Source organism: Fukomys damarensis, unplaced genomic scaffold, assembly GCF_012274545.1.
Source record: "Fukomys damarensis isolate Sample0158 unplaced genomic scaffold, DMR_v1.0_HiC HiC_scaffold_1, whole genome shotgun sequence".
NCBI classification, from domain to species: Eukaryota; Metazoa; Chordata; class Mammalia; order Rodentia; family Bathyergidae; genus Fukomys; species Fukomys damarensis.
Window position 1 is genome coordinate 69,798,676 of NW_022900913.1, and position 21,196 is coordinate 69,819,871.

At 50.8% G+C, this 21,196-nt stretch overlaps 1 protein-coding gene across 6 annotated transcripts in view; it reads right to left on the reverse strand.

The window, feature by feature from the left end:
- Nucleotides 1-18,663, reverse strand: part of Arhgap22 (Rho GTPase activating protein 22) — a 165,707-nt gene extending 147,044 nt beyond the window's left edge. For 3 of the 6 annotated variants that reach the window (XM_033761827.1, XM_033761809.1, XM_033761808.1), the window contains exon 1: nucleotides 18,448-18,663. In XM_033761827.1, the coding sequence (XP_033617718.1) occupies nucleotides 18,448-18,598 (151 nt within the window). In that variant the 5' untranslated portion in view covers nucleotides 18,599-18,663. Of the gene's footprint in view, nucleotides 1-15,409; nucleotides 15,574-18,041; nucleotides 18,088-18,395 lie in introns of those variants that run through there. The other 3 variants (XM_033761817.1, XM_033761826.1, XM_033761823.1) reach the window with 3 other exon arrangements.
- Nucleotides 18,664-21,196: the final 2,533 nt, after the last annotated feature.

Below are 21,196 nucleotides of genomic sequence, written 5' to 3' on the forward strand. Positions count from 1 at the left end.
CCCAGTCCCTCCCTGATTTGGAGCAGCTCCCCATCTCCCTCTATGAGGCCATAAGGAACTGATCTGCTCTGTCCCCAGCAGGCAGGCAGATGTGACCATGTGACTGAGGCTTGGCCAGCCGCATGCCCTTGCCTGGATTTTGAATCTGGAGTGGACTTCACAGCTGGGTCAGGGACACTGTCCAGAGTAACATGGCACCCTGAGGTGTGGGAAGGTGTCCTACCCACATGCTGCCCACTGGCTCTTAGGACTGCTGGAACCACTGTCATTCCTGCCCCGGAGCCCGGCTCTCCAGAACCCCCAAGGGTGTTGTAAACTTCCAGTTAATTCCTGTCCTGGCTTTAGAGTTAGGGCTGCCTTTCTGTGACTCTCAGGCCCAGGATTCAATTTGAGGTCCATATTTTCATATCGCTCTTCTCTCTCAATTCCTCATCTTCCTGAATCAGTACTGAGGGCACCACCTTCCGCCACTTCGTCCTTCTCCCACTGAAGTCACTTCCTTCTCTGTCTCTTCCCTGCCATCAGCCTGATCACTGAACACCTTCCTTCCAGGCCCGGCCCTGGCCTCTCCAGCCTGCCATGCATTTCTGGTGTTGGTCAGGACTAATGGAGAGCTAAGCTTCCCCAGGGTGCTGCTGGGTGAGCCTCCTCCCTCTGACTGACACTCCTTACCCTCTCTCTTTTAAATTTCATCTTTAACTATTCCACAGCCTGTTCCTGCCTTGCTACCCACCTGTGGACTGCACAGACCACTATATCTGTCCTGTCTCCCGTGGCTCAGCTCCTAGGATTCCCCCTATCACAGTGGGGCTTCTCTGGGGAGCAGTTTCTCCTCACCAGGATGTAGTTCCTGTGATATTACCACTGCCTTGGGACTGAAACTATCTTTCTACAGTCAGGGATGAGCATCTATCTGCCAAGTTCCATGACCCTCAATATCACCCACACCACTCACAAAATAGATGCCCACAGATTCTGCCATCTCCTAAGGAGACGGTGACTTCATAGCTCCAGCTTCTCACACTCAGCCCTCCTCTGCAAGGACAGGCCCTGTTACTGCTTCAGTTGCTCTGCTTAGTTTCTGGGTCATTAGTGGAGACCAAGGAGAGGCCACTTAAGCCAATCCTAAATGGCCACTCTCGCTAGACCTTGGGACAGAGAAGATCTCATCTTGGCTTGTCCTCCTGGTCTGGTTCTACCCTCCATGGGACACCCATATAGGAATGTTGAGGAGAGAGCTGGATGTAAGTTTGTGTCATAAACTTTGACAGACCACTAGACAGATGCAAAAAAAGAAGAGAAGCCAAGACTAAACTCAGAACCTTGAACACTGGAAACTGGCTTGGAAGAGGGAGGGGGCTTGCTAAGGAGAGAGAGAGAACGTGACTGGGCAGGGGAGAAGCCAGGACAGTGAGTTGGGCTCACTCTGTGCAGGGCCTAGGAGAGGGTCAGAGATGGAGCAGGGGCCAGTGGTCAGTGGGCATGGCCCAGGAGAGATTTTCCAGAACTAACAGGAGTAGACGGACCCTGCCAGCCTGAGTGGGCTGGGACATTCTTGGTGAAGCCTAATGGCAGCGGTATCATGGACCACACATTCCCCAAGTACCTCTGTAAACAAAGCAAACCAATTCGCCAAACTAAAAATGCTGAGTAGGACATTCAAGATTCGTGTTTTAAAATAAATAGGTGAGGCATGAAATCAGTGAAACGGCAGAGTAAGAAATTTCACATGTCTGTGTCTCTGACAACGAAAAGTGCCCCAAACTGGCAAATCAACATTGGAGGACTTTAGAAGTTAACCAAAAACCCAAATCAACCAGGGGAATCTTTAATCAGGGAAACTCAGCTGATGAATCAGCTTAACGATGTTTGCCTTTAAGGCAACATGAAAATAATGCATATTCAATAGAAAATAATACACATTCTGAACTATGGTCTCTCCCCAGGCTGACGATACGCTGTGTCATGTCTCTGGCAACACCAGGTGAGGCAGCAAGCTACAGCTCCTGACCAGCCCAAGGGTTGCGGGGGAAGAGATGGAGGCTATTCTGGGGTGCTGTTTTGCTCAGCTGAGCTTGGTGTCAGGGCAGTGACGTGTGTGGTGCAGTTTGGACCTCTGCTGTCCTCAGCTTATGATGGCACATAGGGCCATAACCCACTGTTGGGGACAAGCATCTGTGTGCCGAATTGTACCCCACATTAGAGTGGGCATGTGGCCAGTAACCTCCCGCCTTTGGCAAATACCACTTCCCTGTTCAGAGCCTTGTAGAGTTCACCAGGCAAGGTCTAGATGCAATGGAGTTGGGACAGAAAGGGGAGGCTACTTCAGAGGAAGTGAGACCAGGACACATTCCTGTGCCCCACACCCAGAAAGGGTAGCATTTGCTCTTTAGGGTGCACCAAGCACCAGTGCCAAGGGGACCTGGCTGTCAACACTCTGCAGATGCATATGTTCTTCTAAGCCTCTGTAGTCTGATCGAAACATTTTGGTTTCTATTAAGTCACAGAACACAGTGATATCACCCACAGTACTTGGGCTCTGGAATCGAACTGTCTTGGGATCAGAATCTGGCACCATTGTGTCCTAGACAAATCATTTCATCTTTTGGTGGCTCAGTTATCTCAGCTGTCACAATGGGCCCCTTGAAAGGGTGTCCTGGAGATCAGGAATTTAAATATGTTGCACAATGCTTAGTACATCCATAAAATATAGACAAGTGGCTTCCTGCACACTGGTCCTTGTAAGACAACTGGAGGAGCTAGCCCCCAATTTCTGAGAGCCCTAAGGTAAGGAAAAAGGGGCTGGAGATGAAGTTCTGTGGTGGAGTGTTTGCCTAGCGAGTGAGGCCCTGAGTGCAATCCCCAGCACCACAAAAAAGTTACAATTAAAGTAGTGAGAGGGGAGGGGGACACAGGCATGAGCTGAGCTCCCATCACCTGCTGGGGAGAGGTAGTCCTGCCTCACTCACCCTATACACAATGCTTAGTCTCAGAATATTTTACACTGGGCATTAATAAAGTCAAATCAACACACCTGCTTCTTTAAATAACAAAATGTCCCTGGTTCTAGTTCAGCTACTGGTCAACTGTGCATGGCCTTCCTGGGCACCTGGGGCAGGAGGAGCAGAGCTTGAGTGGACCACCCTTGGTCTGACCATGTTGTACCTTGCAACCTTGACACCTGACCTCATTTTCCTTCCCTATGCACGGGGAACTGTGTAACACATAAGGTTTTGGCAGAGGTGGCTGACCACTCCTGTCCCTGCCACTTGCCCATGTGGTCACCCCAGGGTGCAAACCGTCCCAGGGTGGCAATTTGTAAAAGAATCATGAAGAATACTTCAGGGTTGGAACCCAGGAAACCTGAGTTCAAAGCCTTGGCCTGCCTGTGCTAGCTCTGGGAACATGGGCCAGTCATTAACTTCTCTGGCCTTCAGCTTCCTCACATATAAAACAGGGTTGAGAGCCACCTTATGGGGCAGTGAGGTCATGAAGAAGGCCTGTATGTCCCTTGCAGCAGGGATGGGTATTCATGTCGTTAAATCCCACTTGTGGACCAGGTTGTGTGTGCTGGGGAATCTCAAATACCTTACTTTTACAGGTGCCTAGCTGGCAGACCTTGCCTGGTCCCCTCTGGGGGGACTGCTTGGCCCAAGTGGTTGTCTGGCAGGGAGCTTGGCCTTCAGAAATGTTGCTACCTCTCTGCTGCCCCCCGGTGGCAGATTGAGCAAAGATGGAGGCCTGGAGTGGCAGAAAGAAACAGTGGTGGTAGCAGTTTTGGCTCCTGCTCTGCTATCTTCACTCTCCTACTGGGTTCTCAAGAAAAGATGTCACCCGTATCCACTCTATGTCTCCAGGTCCCTTAGGACTGTCTTAAGTCGAGACATGAGTCATGCGCAACGGACTTGTAATGGTTCTTTGGCTGGAGTTTGGAATCGGCGGTGACATGGAAAGGTAGACTGAATGACAGACCCCACTTAGGGGTCCGGGCTGGGGGCCACTGTTCCCCTTTAGAACCCTTGGAAGGGAAGGGGTGACCCATATGCCACCTGGGCCCCTCCCTGCTCAGCTGCTGTCAGAGTGGGCCTGGGGTTGGCACCAGAACTGCCCCAGGAGAGTGTCCTCAGGGAGGGGCACAGTCCAAAGAGGAACTTGGCCCACAGTGTCCTGTGACTCACTTGCTGTCACACTTCTGCAGGGGCAGTCAAATCAGTCCCAAAATATCACTTCCTGAGACGACCGGTGGTTAGAATGGGTTTTTCTTCCTTCCATGTGCAATACTGTGTGTGTGTGTGTGTGTGTTTTCTGTGATTCAGCTTGACTCATATCTTGTGGTCACACATGGCCTCCACCCCCAGCACAGCCACTGGCCCTATCCAGGCTTCTGCCCTCTCTTCTTTAGAATGGGGTCATGAATACCACCTGGTCAGGTCAGCGCTTGGTCTGAACACTTTAGACCCCATCTAGCCTGGAAGCTCCTCATTTCCCTCAGTGGTTCCATTTTCTCACTTGGGAAATGCAGGAACTGGCCTGGAAACCCCACGGTATCTTTCAAGTATGAGAGAACAGGCCTGGATCCACACACAGACAGCTACACTGAGCCAACCTGTGGGAAGGACTCATGTCACCGAGAGAGTCAGGGTGGTTAGGGTGAAGGGGTCTCACTGTTAAGACCCTAATGTGGCATCTGTTCTTTTCAAAGGTTGGGGTTTCTGTGAAACCAGTTCTCTCCATGGTGACACTCCTACCTGGTGACTATTAGACCCATCTGGTATCCAGTGTCATGGCCTTAACTTGAGCTTACTGCAAATGTTACACATGCACTTATGAAGCCAGTTCATGAGCTGCAGTGCTGCATAATGGGGACAGGGCTATAGTGGTGTGACTATAGTGTGAGGAGACCAAGACAGACAGAACTGGATTCAAGTCCTGCCACACCTAACTCCTTTAGCTGCACTCGGTCATTCAGTTAGATGGGTGTGAGTGATGTTGTAAGACTTGAATGAGCTAAAGTGACTCCATGCTAATAGGCCAGAGACTGTGCTTCTTCATATGCTAATTGCTAACTTGGTTAACAGCCTGCCCAGGGGCAAATGGTATGACAAAAGTTGACCATAGAACATTTCCTGCATAAGATAAGCAGTGTGTTTGGAATCTTGTCCTCTGGCAGTTCTGTGAATGCCCTGATTTTTTGTTTAGAAAAACCCTATAAAAAGGACCTCAGCCCCTGAGCAGTTTCCTCTCTGAGCTACTTGGCTCCCGTAGTGCATCCTGGCCAGATTAATAAAGGTCTTTTTACCATCTAGCCTGGTGTGTTCCTTCCTGGGTTACTCATTCCTCTGTTGAGCTCCCAGAGCCTCACTGAGCTATAGGTCCCAGCATCGTGGAGGCCCTTTTGGCTGTTCACGGCTTTCAGAAGTAAGGCCCTGGGTCTTGCTTCCGGAGCCATCCTTGGGCTATAGGACTCAGCATTGTGGAGGCCTTTCGGCTGTTCACACTCCGTGGAGTGGAAGTGAGATTAGCATTGTGGAGGCCTTTCGGCTGTTCACACTCCGTGGAGTGGAAGTGAGACTTTAGGTCTTACAATGTCATGATCATACCCAGCTCAGATTATTGTTCAAACAAGGTACCTGTGACAGGGAAGCTGAATTGTCAACTTGATTGGTTTGGGTGCTGTCTAGGGATTAGTAAAGCACACTCCGGGTATCTCTGAGTGGGTCATGGAGTGACCCTGGGTGTTATACCTGATATCTCTCCCCTTCCTCTCTGGTGCTTTTCCTCTGTTCTGCTTCTGGCTATCATGAACTAAGCAGCTTTGTTCTACCAAGCCATCCTGCCACGTTCTCTCTGGAGCCAGAACTCTGAGACCATGAGACAAATTAAATTCTCCTTTACGTTTCTAGTGTCAAGTATTTTGTACCAGTAACAGAAAAGCTGATTAATACAGTATGCATAAGAATTCCCTGGCACACAGAACCTGGTCCATAGACATGATTTAACAACAACCTAAATACTCATCCCTGCTATTAGGGTTGAGTAAAAGGGCAGGAGATTATTGTCACTGACAACTTCCTCTACGACCTCACAGCCTGGGGAAGTGGGTCTCATCCCTGTTTTACATATGAGCAAGCTGAGGCTCTGAGAAGACTGGCCCAGGGCTGCTTACTTTGCATTCTTACTGGGAAGCCTGTTCTTAAAGCACCTTCTGCTTCTCGCAGGACTGAAGTGGTGGTCTCCTGCCCTTTGTGAAGGAGAGCCTCATGCACACCTGCTCCACTGGGCCTTTTCTTCCAGTTGGGGACAGACTTTAGAGAGGGAAAATCTGGTGGTGTGTCAGCTTCGGGGATCCATAGTGGTGGCCTCTGCATTCCCTGCCACACCCAGGCCCTGGAGCCCCAACACTGGAGCACGTTCACTCCCACAGCCTGCCATGCCTTCACTGCCCAGAGCAGAAAGTGCTTCCCCAAATGCTAAGCTCCTTTTAGGCAACCTAGCCCAACAGACTAGAGCAAATAAGCTTCCAATTCTTAGAAGCAGTCATATCCCTTCTTTGGCAGACTGACTGCAAAAATCTTCCAGATGTGGTGGCACTTACCCGTAATCCCAGCACTCTGGTGGCAGAGGCAGGAGGATTATAAAATAGAGCCCAACTTGGGCAACTTGGCACGAGCCTCTGTTTCAAAATCAAAAATAAACAATGGCTGAGGATGTAGCTCATGAAGGCCCTGGGTTCAATCCCTAGTACTGCAAACAAAACAAAAATCTTCCAAATTGCTGACATCCCTCTGCTTCCTGAGACACATGGCCATATTAAACCCATTTTTACCCCCACTGACAGCTGGGAGGCACTGCACACCGAAGCAAGGCCGACTCACCACCGGCCCCAGCAGACATGCCAGCTCACAGGCCTCAACGCCAGAACACTTTACCTTTTGAGTTTCAATGCTGGTTTGTGATGGTGATACAGTTAGAGAGACACAGGGACAGAGATCAAACGCTCAGGCCCTTAACTTATTGTTCATTAAAAGCACGATTTGTGCTTACTTTTGAGGCAGTCAGAACGTTGAAAGGGGCTTTTGCTTTAAAAAAAAAATGACTTCATTAGGGCCCACAGATGCCCATTAGGTGAGTAAAAACAGGCAAAGCTGGACCTTTGCTTATTACCTTAAATTTAAACTGCTCAGCTCTGCACATAGGCATGTTTATCACTTAGAGTGTGGGCAAAAGGCAGATTAGCTCTGTATTTACATAACTTATCTCATCCGCCTTTAAAATGGAGGACCCAGAGATAAGAGATTTACAGAGACATTTCACTAGTCAGGAGTTTGAGCCCAAAGTCGCCTGTCATTGTCCTCAACCTGTGGTCACCTGGATTCCACAGAGCCTCCATCAGACTGAGACTGCCCCACACAGAGATAATGGTCTCAGAAAGCCAGAATCATCCCCTCAAGCAGCCAGGACTGTCCAGAGTCATTCTGCAACCAGCCCTGAGATAACCATCAGCCAGATGTCAGCCCACCTCAGCAAATCCCTAAAACCTGGCCCTGTTCTTCTCTGAATGGATCTTCATTAAGCGGTGTTCCCATCCGCTCCTCAAGCTGAAGTCCCTTGGCTGTTTGCTATCTAGCTCTGCCTCTCAGTGACTCATCCTGAAATGTTTCTCTGTGATGAGGAGCCACAGAGTGTGTGGGAAGGGGAGTTGAGGCCTTCATTTCCTCTTTGGGGGACCTCTTTGGTGATAATTCTGCATTCGCTAACCCTATCTCCTTCTACATTGGATCTGGATCCAGTTGTAATAGAGACTCCCCAGCAGGGACTTGTTGGCTGTGTTGCATGGGCTGACTCCAGCCTGCAAGCCCAGCATGTGGACCAGACACGGTGCTGGTGGGCCAGAGGTGGGGTCTGACTCTGTTTTCCCCTGGCCCTAAGCCTCTGGGTCTCATCTGGAATCATGATGACCCCTATGTCTCAGTGTCACTGTGAGGACTTGAACAGAGCAGATGGTGTCCAGATGGACCCGAAACCCTACAGCCTTCACTCAGTGGTGGCTGCTGAGAGGGGCCACAAGTGACACTTGGGAAATCTTTGGTTTTGGAGCTGGAGCCCTGGCTGAGGTCCCAAACCCATGGTATCATCACCAGAGCTTCCTGGAAGGCGGAAGATATTCCACTCCCCCTCCTGGGTGTATTTGCACATAACTGAGGCTTCAAGGGCCCACTGGGAGGCACTGGATGTGGAGTTCTGTCATCAAAAGCCATGAATTTGACCCACCAGGTACAGAAGACTCAACGATGGGGCTTGGGTGCTTCAGTATTGGGACCCCCAGAGCAGTGATGCTCCATCCTCCCCGTGTCCTGCCCTTACCATCTCTTCTATCTGGTCTTCCTGAGTTGCATTCTGTGAGTCATTCTAGTGGATGACTGAAACGGAGATGGGGGTCAGTGCCCCTGAAGGTCAGGCAGAAGTGTGGCAGCCTGGAAGCCCACTGGCAGCAAGTGTCTGCAGTGGGACGGTGTGACTGCCCAGCTCCTGTCAATTTTCAATATGGAGATACATCAGAGAACTAGGATTAGATGTTCCATCTGACCCAGCCATCCCTCTGCTGGGTATCTTTCCAAAAGAACTAAAAGAATCATTTCAGAGTGGTGTATGCATGCCCATGTTTATAGCGGCACAGTTTGTAATAGCTAAAACTTGGAAACAGTCCATTTGCCCATCAGTTGGAGACTGGATAAAGAAGATGTGGTTTTTCTACAAAATGGAATCCTAGTCAGCCATAAAGAATGAGAACTTAGTCATTCATAGGAAAATGGATACATATTGAGGATATACTCAAGTGAAATAAATGTCACACATGTAAATAACAAATAGTTTCTCTGGTGTGAAAAACTGTACATAATTGTACATAAGATCCTAATGTACATAAGATCCTAATGGTATAATTGACAATGTGAAATAGGAAGAAAAGGGCTAAACATGTGGGGGAAGTGGGAATGGTAGGGGAGAGGAAATAAGGGAGAAGAAAAAATATGAGAAAGTGAAAAAATGGAAATAAAGTTTTTGTAAATAGGGAAGGGAGGAGGGGGTGAAGGGAGGGCAAGGGTACGGGGAAAAATGAGAACCAAGACCCGTCATGTAAAGGTACAAGATCCCAATGATGGAAGACAGCTTGTGAATATGTGTCCTCTTCAGAGGTAGGCCCTCGAAGATGGGGCTGCCTCCTTTCCCTCTGAACTGGACAGAGAGGGCTCTCTGTGGGGACCAGGAGCCCAGAGGAAGGGGTCCCTCTGTCCTCTGCAGAGGGCTCTGTCTGCACTCGGGGCCCTGCCCTGCCTGAGGAATCCATCTTGATGGGAAGGTAGGAATATCTGGACTCACAGAATGAGGCAGTGGGCATAGCTGGCAGCAGTGACCAACATCTGGTCTCCTATTCTTCCTTGGAGTAGTCCAGTTTGAGGGCATGGGGTGACATAGCCACCTGTGCTTAGGACAGCACTGCCTTCCCAGTGCTGTGCCCACATGGCCAGGAGCATGTGGTACTGGGGCAGGGGCACAGTGTCTGCACTTGGCAAATGTCACAGCCCTTACTTTGGCAGTCAGCATTTGCTGAGCCAGGTACCACTGTCCTAGGTGTCACATGTGGCTACCCAGAGATGCTCTCAGAGGCAGTGAGGAACATGTGCAAGGGTGCCTCAGCCTCCACCTGCCAAGCTGTTACACCAGGTGGCCCCACCTCTTCCCACAGAGAGGCTGGCCCAGGTGTCCACCCCCTGCCCTGCATGATGCAGCTGACTGTGCTTTGTTGGCTCTGCCCTGTACTCTGAGACCCCAAACCAAAGCACAGGTCCAGAAATCTGCTTTGGGGAATAGATGCTTCTTGGTGACTCTGCTTCCAGTTGTCCACATGGCCTCTGGGATCATTTTTGCTACGGGCATAGGATGTGGGGCAGTGGGACTGCTTCTGGAGGAAAAGGATGAAGCTTGCCGTCCCAGCCATAAATCCAGGCAGCCTGTGCCAAGAGAGGGTGCCATCCACTGGATGATGACCCCGGACCCCCAGGGCTCTTGGGTGTGAGGAAGGAAGCTCACTTGCTACATTATTTGTAATGGTAAAGTATGATAAAAAACACAGTGAATGCTGTTGCTGAGTGCTGTCTAACGGAAAAGAAGGCTCATAGACAACACTGTATGTTATCATCCACCTTATTCACTGGATCTGACACCCTGTGATTTCTGGCTCTTCCCTAAAGTCAAAATGACCACGAAAGGGAAATGTTTTGAATTGATTCAGGACATCAAGACAGCTACAACAGCACAACCCAAAACATTCAGGACAGAGGACTCCAGAGCAGCTGCAGAAAGTGGCAACAACAATGGGATGAGTGTTTAAAGTGAGGGGGAGGATTTTGAAGGCAACTAATGGCAGTCTTCTATTGCAAAACTATTTAAAAAACATTCACTGTATTTTTTGGTCACACCTCGCATCACCCAGAGAAGACCAAAAAGTGAGCAAGTGGTGGAATCGGGATCTATACCATGACCTGGCTTTTTCTAAAGACAGATTTTATCATTTCAAAGCTGGCAAGATAAAGTCAGTAGCAGGGTGATGCAGGCTGGCTTTCCCTGTGGATTATCCATGAGGGAATCTTGTCAGCTGCCATCCTCAGAAGAAGACTTGCATGTGACCAGGCACTGGGTTATGCCCAGGGGCCTGGGAGGAGTGGAAGCAGAATCTGGGCAGAAGGAAGGACCTTGTCTTAACTGAGCTCTGGGCCTAATGGTCTGCAGGGCAGTCGTGGAAGGCATCGAGGGCATCTGCGTCTCTCTATCCATCCTTACCTTCTTCCCAGGTCACCAGGATGCTTCCTGCCACCTTTGTTTCTATGATAACTGGTCCTGCATTTGTGACAGCTAAACTATTGGGAGAAACCACTCTGAAGCCCTAGCCTAGCCATGCTAAAGGTGATGATGGGTATGTGCAGATCTTGGGATGAGGCCCAGGGGTGCAGTCATCATCCTAAACAAAGAAGTAGAGATGGGTCCATTTGGGTTGGGGCTAAGTCTGCCTCTGTCACTCAACAGCCCTGTGCCCTGCAGTCAGTGAACTTCCTGTCCTCTACTCCCTTATCCCACGCCCAGGGAAGCCCTCTCTAGCCAGCAGAGCTGGGCACTTGAATGAGCCCACAGGAGGGCAAGCCTGCGGTTCCCATCCCACGGCTTCCTGGGGTCGTGTTTCTCCAAGCTCGGCAGGGCCAGGAATCACCCAGAAGGCTGGTTCTTTGGGAACAGCTGCTGACTCAGCCCTGACTTGGTCTAGCTGTGGGCAGTAGGCAGTGCATCTGCTGAGAGTGCTGCCTGGCCTCTTCCTGGGCCCAGGCTCTTCACTGCTTGCCAGCAAAGCAGGTGCTGAGCCGCAATCCCTCAAGATCAGAGGTTAAAACCCCAATCTCAGGACCTCTGGATGTGGCTGCATTTGGAGATCTAAATGTTAAGTGTTAAACCATACAATGTCTATTTATTTATTCATTCATTTTTGGTTGTTTTTGGGCCAGGGTCTCACTATGTAGTTGAGACTGACCCGGAACTCACTATGTAGTCCAGGCTGGTCTCCAACTCACAGCAATCCTCCTGCCTCAGCCTCCTGAGTGCTGGGATTATAAGCTTGTGCCACCATGCCCCGCTACAATTTCTAGAAGAAAAGACAAAATGTTTATAATTTGGGGTTATGCAAAAAGTCTTAAATACTACATCCAAGTTATGATTTACAAAAGAAAAAATACATAAACTGTATATCACCAAAATTAAAATTTTGTATTTCAAATAGCAAGTGGAATATTAAGAAAATGAATAGGCAGGTATTGGCACCACTGAGCTAAATCCTCAGCCCCAGGGACACATGCTTCTGATACATACGAAAACATGAGCAGACCTTAAACACCTCAGGCCATGTGAACGAAGCCTGATTTGAAAGACTAGTCAGCATGAGATAAATGGGTACTCTATAAATGGGTACAAAAGCAGTTTTGGGGGACCACAGAAATGTTCTAAAACCGGATTACCACTATAGTTCTATAAATTTATTAAATTTCCTAAAAACCATTGATTCATGCACTCAGATTGCATGAATTTTATATTAAAATTTACACACCAATTAAGCTGCTACATTGATAAGCTGAGAATACTATAGTAACCGCTATGTGTTGGATCTTGACTGTCTCCTAAGGGTCACATGTTTAAAGGCTGGGTCCCAAGGGAGCACCGTTGAAAGGTGCTGAGAAGGGAGCAGATTGTGCTCGCTTCTTCCTCTCGTTCTCTTCCTGGCCACAAGGTGAGCATTTTGTATACTGCATGGTGCACGGCCTTTCCACCAGCCCAAAGCAACAGTACCAATGGCTCATGGGTAAGCATGAGAACTTGGAGAAATAAGAAACCCTCTTTGGTTATAAGTTCCTGATGTCAGGTGTTTCATTATAGTGATGGAGAGGTGACTGTCACAGTCACAAGCATTATGCAGAAATGTGAATCAGGAAGAAACATAGGAATGTAGGGTTGGAGTAGCAGTGGGGTAGCAGTTATGGCTGTGGTCACTGGTGCCACCATCCTGTCCACCTGGACATGTGCTGGGCCTGTACCCTTGTGGGTAGTTGGGGCAGTGATTGTCATGAGTCACAGTTGTGCGTAGAGTGTGACATGTGCCGCTCCAGGCTGGGGATTTCTCTGCTGGTCTGAGACCCTCCAGAGCTCAGCCTTGGGCCTCCAGCCTGGTGGACATGGGCTCTGAGCCTGGCTCTCCATCAGTTGGGGACTTTGAGTCACTGGGATGGACAGGATGCAGCCCCTCACCCTGCCTAGTTGACCCGAGACAGGTGACTGTGTGACCTGTTCCGTTCTCCCAGCCTTGGCAAAAGGGGGCATAGGGCAAACATGCTCAGGAGGTGAATTTGTGAGCCAGGCGGCTGTCTGGGGAGCTGGTCCAGAGTTAGGCAGCGGACCCACAAACCTGGCACATCCAGCCAGTGTCAGGAGACTAGTGTGGCTGGCATTGAGCTTGAGGAACCAGGCAGGAAGTGATGTGCGAGCCCTGAGGGCTGTGTGGAGGAGGCCAGCAAGAACAGTGGAGAAACAGTGAGTGGCACAGGAGCCTGCAGGGAGGTACGGAGTGAGAGACGGGTCAAGAGGATCTCAAGTTTGAGCTCAGCCTAGGTAACTTTGCTACCAAGTGAGACTGTCACAAAATAAAAAAGTTAAAAAGGGCAGAGGATGTTGCAGTGGGAAGGCCCTGGTTTCAATCTCCAGGGTGGCAAAAACCTTAAAAAAAAAAAAAAAAAAGAATCCAGACACGGGATGGCATCACGCCCTGCTGCCATGCCATTCTTCTGTGTACAACTGTGATCAGATCAGATCAGTCCTGTTTGTAACTCTCCATTGCTCCCTACTGACTATGAGAAAGAACCCAGGATTCCCAACATGCCACCCACTTACCTTCTCTCTCTTAGTCCCCTTCCCTCTGCTTCCGGTCCCCTCCCCTGGATATCCAGCTCCCCAGGACAGAGTCTTGCCTCCCTGCCTTGGCCATCCCACCTTGAGCAGCAGTGAGGGACAGGGCACAGGGCAGGCTGTGACAGGTGTCCCTGTTCCAAGCTGCCCCTGCCTTGGTCCTGAAGTTGGATTGTGGCCAGGGGCTTGGGAGCTGTAGGAGTGTCTGGATTTGGAGTGGCCCTCTACTCTTTTGGAGAATGGGCCAAGGCTACTGGTGTTCATACCAGGAGGACTCAGCCATGCAATGGCTCCTTGTGTGTGTGGGGGTGTTTGCCCAGGACAGCCAGCCACAGGGAGAAGCCACCATTTTGGGGAGAGAGTCAGAGAGATCAGTGGCTATAAGATCGGGGAGCTGGTGAGAAAAGATGGTGCATTGAGTATGAAGTGGCAGGACAATTCCTGGGGAAAACTGAGATTGGTTCCACAGTGAGAGAGCCATGGGTGGTGCCATTGCTGTGTGTTTTAGCACAGCCCATGAATGAGGGACCTGGCTGGCATTTGGCTTCCTGGTAGAAGGACAGTTCTGGAAGTTTCTTGACTTGGCACAACTGTGGGCAAAGTGACGGAGTGAGGTACCACAGTACAATTTAGTCCCCAAGAACCTTCTGTTCACCTTCAACTCCCCGAAAATATCAAAGACAAAGTCTAGATTCCCCACAGATCACTTCAGCTGATAGCAAAAGAGGGAAAGGGAGAGGGAGAGAGAGAGAAGGGGTCACCCATGAGACCAAGGATGGGGGAAAAGCTGCCTCTCCTAGCCTGGCTGGCTCCCTTTCCCTCTGCAGACCTTCCTGACCTGGCATCGCTATTTTTATGATGCTGCCAAAGTGTTTGAGACCAGATGATCCTTACACATTAATCCAGCTAAGAGGAATGATGTACAGATACATACTGTAGTGTGGATGAGTTTCAAAATCATTCGGCTAACTGAAAACCATGAGGCACAAGGAGATACATACTGCCTGATTCGACAGATAAGAAGGCAGAGTCGGAAGGCGGATCCATGGGTGCCAGGTGGAGGGAGGAACAATTGCTCACTGGGGACAAAGGCGGGAGGTGAGGATGTTCCCCAACTAGATAGAGGCGGCGCTCACATAACACTGAGAATGGACGAATTCCACTGAAGTGCATATTTCAGAGTGATTCATTTTATGTTATGTGACTTTCACTGCAATACAAAACTGCTTCCTGGCCCTCGCTCCGCAGCAGGCTCAGCTGGAACCCACCCAAGCCCATTCAGCTCGAATCTTCAAGGAGAAGCCTGGGGAATTTCCGCAGCTCCTCAGTGATCCCGGTAGGGAGCAGAGACCTATTCCTTCTCCTGCCCCATGCCAGCTGTGCTGTGCTCACGCACCATCACCAGAGGACTGAACCAGCCAGCACCGGCCGTCCTGCCTGCGACTCGGTCACATCTCAGCCAGCACCTGCCGCGCTCCAGCTGCACAGCACTCACTTCTCACAGTCACCTCCCAGTCACTCACTGGTGCCCTGACCCTTCCTCCTTGTAGCTCAAACAACTGCTCAGCTGCACGATTTCCAAGCAGGGATGCAGCAGCCCCTGGACCCTCAGCCCTCCCCTCGAAGCCCCAGCCTCCCACCCCAGTAGTGGGCAGAAGCTGCAACAACTGAGTGTCTTCAGAGCCCAGTGCCCCTGGGGGCATGGCGGGGGGGGGGCGCCTGTTTTGTGTAGACCCAGAGCAGCTGCCCCAGTTCAGGGGTGAGTGCTGGGCACCAGCCAGCACCCAGGAGCTGAAGTGGGTGGGACCCTGACCCCGGATGCTGCTATCGAGGGGCCTCTTTTGGCAACCATGGATGACCCCATGGCCAAGGAAAAAGTCAAGCATGAAGGCAAAGAAAATAAGGTTCTTACTGAAGTATCTGGCCGCGAAGGTTCTCCTTCTGCTGGAAGCAGTCGGCAGCATAACGGAGCTGGCAGTGTGCACAGTTTTCTTCTATATCGTTTTTATAAAAGCGCCAACCACATCCTCAAGCAGACAAGCTAATTCCTGTTTTCCAGTAACAGGAGATCAACATCTATAGAAAAGAAATATATTTAGAATGCCCTTTATCTGGTGTTTTCTTGGATTTCAAGTAAGAAACCTACTAGAGGAAAGAGTGCCTGACAGAAAGTGTGCCCAGGAACTTGGGATGGCCTTGGAGACACTGAGGGGCTTTGGGGAAGTCACTAGTTCCTCATATCTGTAAAATGGGAACAATACTGACAGCCACTGTTCACAGCAAACAGATGCTGCTGTCAGTGGAAGGGAGAGGCTTGGCCAGTGGCAAAGTCTGCAGCTCTCCTATGCTGTTAGGCTCTCCCCACTCCAACTGGCTGGTTTGGGTTTATCTAGGGTGATATGTTTCCAGAAAACCTGGAAAACAGCAGAGTGCCATGCTGCCTCCAGTTTGCATTTGGAACCTCCTCTGGGGTACAACAGCCCTGTGAAAAGGACAGCAGGACATGGTCTCCTGCATGGGTGCAGGGTAAAGCCAGGGGGAGCCTCTGCCCAGCACTGGGCGGCACCTGCACCTCCATACCTAATATTTAGCATTATCACAGCAAAAGTTACTGTCATGGGAAATCAAAAAGCAAAATCTCAGCTGTGAAATAGCCAGGTGACATTTATGCAGTCATCATCACCAACAGTATCCTGGAACTATAAGGTGAGGCCCCTCAAGAGATAGGTCCAGTGTCACCATGTAGATACATACGGTGTCTGCAAAGACCAAGCAGCTCCTGGGAAGACATGCCCCATACACTTCCTGCTCCTACCTCCCCGCCTTTGCTGTACTAAGCCTAAAACCACCACTGTCAGAAAGACACAATAAATTGCTACTGCTTTAAAGACAGAACAAGCAGAGCCAGCACTCAGCATGGTGGCTCCTTCTGGCTTGGGTGGGGGGCAGGGATTATGTGGGTGTCACAATCGCAGGAGGGTGGAGCAGGCTACAGGCTGCTGGATAGGGCTCAGTGGCTGTCTTGGGGCCATGTCTTCTTGGCCCAGGCCTTGAGGGTCTCTGGACAGCTCCTGCCTAGAGGACTCTGGCAAGCAGAGGGGATGGGGCCAGCCTGTGCCTATGGGGAATGACCCAGGGCCACCAGAAGCAGAAGGCAGCAGTGTGCTAAGTGCTACTTCTAGAAGGGCCCAGTTCGAGAAGCCAGGCTGTCCAACATGCAGCACATGGAGAAACCCAGAAATGGAAGGCAAAGACTAGGCTGAGTAGAAAGCCAGAGGACCCAAATATCAGTCCAGAACTTTGGAGGTGGGACAGATGCAAAGAGCCAAGTCCCTATGTTCCTTAAGCACCAGGGCTGGGAGGGCCATGGGGAGTACTAGGGAGTGGGGGAGGATGCAGTGCTGTGATGCCATGACCCCGAGTGCCAGGAGGGTTAGAATTAATAATCCAGCTTCAAGGTTAGGTTTTCCCCTTTTCTAGTGCAAACTGAAGCATGAGTCAGATTTAGCAAATAAAAATACAGCATGCCCAGCTAATTTTATGGGACAAGTATGTTCCAAATAATGGCTGGATATACTCTCTGCTACAGAGGCACCCTTCTGTCATCTGAAGTACTGTTCAGGTTTAGTGGTGGGGGAGCCCTGGGTTTTTTGTGGCAAACTCACACCTTCTGAGTACCTATTTTCTCTTTGGTCAAGAGAGTATACAGGCGAGGATCTTCCAGTTGTGGAAAATAAACAAACAAAAAGCCAGCTAAAGTTGACTTCAAAGATAAGAGGGCATTTATTAACTTTTAGCAGGAAAGCCCTCCCTCATAACATCCAGGCTTCAAGCATCCCCAGTTACAGCAGTTTAACTCTGTCTGTAACTCTGTGTTTCTTTTATAGTTCTCTGGTTTACTTCTGAGATGGTTGCTTCATTCCCAACAAAGTCCATCCATCCATCCATCCATCCATCCATCCATCCATCCATCCATCCATCTATCCATCCTTTCAATCATCTATCCAGTTTTTCAGTACAGGGGTAGAATCTAGGAGTGCTCTACCACAGAGCTATATCCTGAGTCAATTAAAAACTTTTTTTATTTTGAGATGGTCTTGCTATGTTGATCAGACTGGCCTCAACTTGCGATCTTCCTGCCTGTCTCCTGAGTGGGTGGGATTACAGATTTGGGGGATTTCTCTAATTTTTAAAAATGCTCTCTTCTGTCCAGCAGGAAGAGAGAGCCTATCTCTTAGGGTCTATCACAGAAGTGCCAGGGAGCTGCTCCTTCTACACACCACCCAGGTTTTCTGGCCTCCTGGCCAATTTGGGCCACTAACTGACCACCCCCAGAAGCCATCCAGGAGAATGCTGTATTGGGATTCACTGATTGGCCAAAGCCAACCCATCTCTCCTGGAGTTGGTAGGCTGGCATGGGAAAGAAATGGGTGCAATGTGCCAGGGGAAAGGGCTCTGACCTACAGTGCCCCTGTGGGGTCGCCGTGGGAAGGCAACTTCAGGAGGAGAGGGGGCAAAAGACCCACCCGCCTCCCCTCACCCACCTTTCTCTGCAGCAGGGTCAGGAGCAGTTTTCAGGCCTGGTAGCTGTGAAGGGCGGTGGAGGGAGCTGGGCTCTCTGAGGGATGACTCAGCCCTGACCACACCACAGCTGCTTGCCCATTTAGTGCTGCGCGACCCGGTCTTCCTGGACCCAGTCTGATACCTCGTGCCCCGCCTCAGCCCACCTGCAGACCTTATTAATACAATAGCCTGCTCTTGTTAGGCGCCAACTGTGTGCCAAGGGCATTAACCCGGCTCCTGCCAGTGCCCTGAGGAGCACAGGACAGTGACACTGTGGGTTTGCCTGGTGGCACAGGCCAACGTGGCCATTGGAAAGGGTCTTCAGGTGCACATACCTGCGAAGGCTGGCCAGGTGCGCGCCTGGAGGAGAGAACGGGTTCTGCTCACCTGGGCCTGGGTCCTGCCTGTCTGCTGGGCAGCGGCTGTCGGGACCGTCGGCCCGGGACAGCTTGTGCGTCTTGGCCACTCTTCTCTCCCGGCTCCGGCCCCAGGCTTGAGCGCGCTGGCAGGCGCGGGGGACACGGCCTGGCGTGGACATGGTCGGGCCTCGGTTCCTCCAGGGACCGCGCCGGTGGCAGTGCTTGGGTTGCTGCAGGACAGAGCTGGCCGGGCAAGGCCGGGCTGGCGGGTTGTCAGTGCAGAGCGCCCACTGGCAGCTCCTGAGAGTACCACATCGTCTCGAGTCCAGCTCTGGGGAGGGAGTGGGAAGTCCTGGCTGTCTAAGCCAAGGTCTCTTGGGGCAGCTGCAACCACAGAGCTTACCCGTCCAGGGTCCACTGTGGCCACATAAGTCCAGCGCGTCTCCAGCATCACAGAGCTTTAAGGCATCCCCGAGGAAGGACAGGAGGGAGGCGGGCAGTTGGCCTCAGCGACCTAACCTCCCCCAGCTCAGCACCTCTTATATGCTCTGGTACAATATGGCTTGGGCGAGGGGACCCAGCAAGAAGAAGCTGAGAAGGTCCCATAGGTGACAGCTCCACACCGGCTCGCAGGAGGGGGAAGGGAAGTCGAGGCAAACTCTTGACACTGACTTTCCTTGGCTGGGTACTGTGCAACCCCCGACCCCTGGGCCATCTGCAAAGTGCGTCCTCAACAGGGCTGAGTGCTGGTCTGCTCCGGCACCTAGAGTTTGTAGTTCAGCCTGCCTAGGTGACTTCACCGGTGTCTGCATGTGTGTGCAGAGCTGAATTGGTGGAGGTGGTGGGGGATATGGTGGCCACCCTTAAGGTTAGTGTGTTGGACCATGGTTAAGTGTAGCTCAGGGGGCCAGGGGCCTGATTGTGCCCCCTCAAGCACTTCCTGGGGCCTCTAAGGTGGCTGGGTCTGGAACAAAGAACCCTTAACCAGAAATCTGGAACAAAGCTGTCACCAGCAGTGGGCTGAACAACTTTAGTCAAATTAGGGACCTGTGTAAGGGCTCAGGGTGCTGGAAGCCAAGCAGGGTGGCCAGATGTCCTCTGCCCAGCAAGCCCCAGACCTGGGCATTCACAGGTCCTTCCAGAGCTGCTTTGCTGAGCACATTTAATTAAGAACTTCTGAGGCTGGGGATGTAGCTCAGTGGCACAGCTCCTGCCTGGCAACTATGAGGTCCTGAGTTTGATCCCTGGTACCAAAAACAAAACACCCAAAAGCTTCTGAGGCTGCTTGCTTCTTTGTTTTTTGTTCAAGGGTGATCAAAATATAAGGCAGATGGATGTTTAAATAAAAATTTATTACATTAAAAGACATTGCCATCACCCCTCTCAGAATCCTTTCCCATGCTACAGACACACTTATCCCAGCATCCTTACCACTTCCTGAAGCAGTTCCGGAGTCCTCTTTCTTCAGTGTCATTTGGAGGTGTGAGAAAAAACATGGTGAATGCTGCTGTTGGGTGCCCTCCAATAGAAAGGCAGGCTTGTAAATACAGGACAGTGTGTTGTCACCCAGCTTACTCGCCAGATCTGGCACTGTGTGACTTCCAGCTCTTCCCCAAGTCAAAATGATCACACAAGGTAAATGTATTGAATCAATTCAGGACATCGAGGCAGCCAGGGTGGCACAATTGACATTCATGAAAGAGGACTCCAGAGCTACCTCAGAAAGTGACAAGATTCAGACTAAGGGGGAGGCTTTTTGAGGGCGATTCATGGCAATGTGTATTTACTGAAAAACATTAAAAAAATTTAGACGTTGTATTTTTCAACCTCACTTGCTTGTACATAGCAAAGTTGTTTTGATTTCCTAGTTGTTATAAGCATTGGGATGATTGTTTTTTTAATGTGTATAAATATTTAAGTTAGTGCAGAAGCCCATTTATTGTTTCCACCTTTTAAAAAATTTTAAAATTTCAGTTGCAGTTTATCTAGCTTGTAATCATCTTGAGAAATGGTTACATTTTACAGCCTTTCTTTTCTCCCCTCCCTTCTTTCCTTCCTCTTTCTTTTCTCTCCGAACAAAAACCGAACTGATTTATCAAGACATTAAGCAGCCCTGACTGTAATCGGCAGTCGTGGTCAACAGATGGCGCTCGCAGCACACTGCTTGCAGTGTGCAGTGTGCGTGTGCGTGTATGCGTGTGTTTCCAGTAGCTCCGGTCACCGCGGCGAGCCGGCCCGCCGCAAAAGGAGGGTCTCAGTCCAGTTCCGGGTTGCCAAGTCCCTCGAGAAGCACCCATGTGCAGCCCTTGTGTCCGCAGTGTGGGGTGGGAACAGGTGAGCAGCGGGGCGTCCTGGGTGCACGTGTGAGGGAGCAGCGGGGTCTCATCTGCCCGCTCCATCCCCGGAAACACTTTGGACACCGCAGGTGCGCGGCCAGGATCCTCAGATAGGCCTTCTTCAAGGGGCCTTGCCTCCTTCTTCAGTGTCATTACTCTGAGTCCCCTTGGGTCAGAGCACGAGTGGGCAGCGCCCAGCGAGGGCTCGGGGAAGAGGCTGGGCAGTAACTGCCCCGGACGTCCGTCCTGTAGCAGCCTGGTTGCATGGCCTCTGAGGCAAGTGGCAGCTGCGTGAAGGGCACCCACAGGTGGGTCTCTGCTCTGGGTCTGGGTCTTGGGTGGTTCAGGGGAAAGTCAACACCCCTGCACTGGCCTGGAGGCTGGAAGGGGAGAGGGTGTGAAGGTGCACTAAGAAACCTGCAGAATAGGGAAACAGCCTAC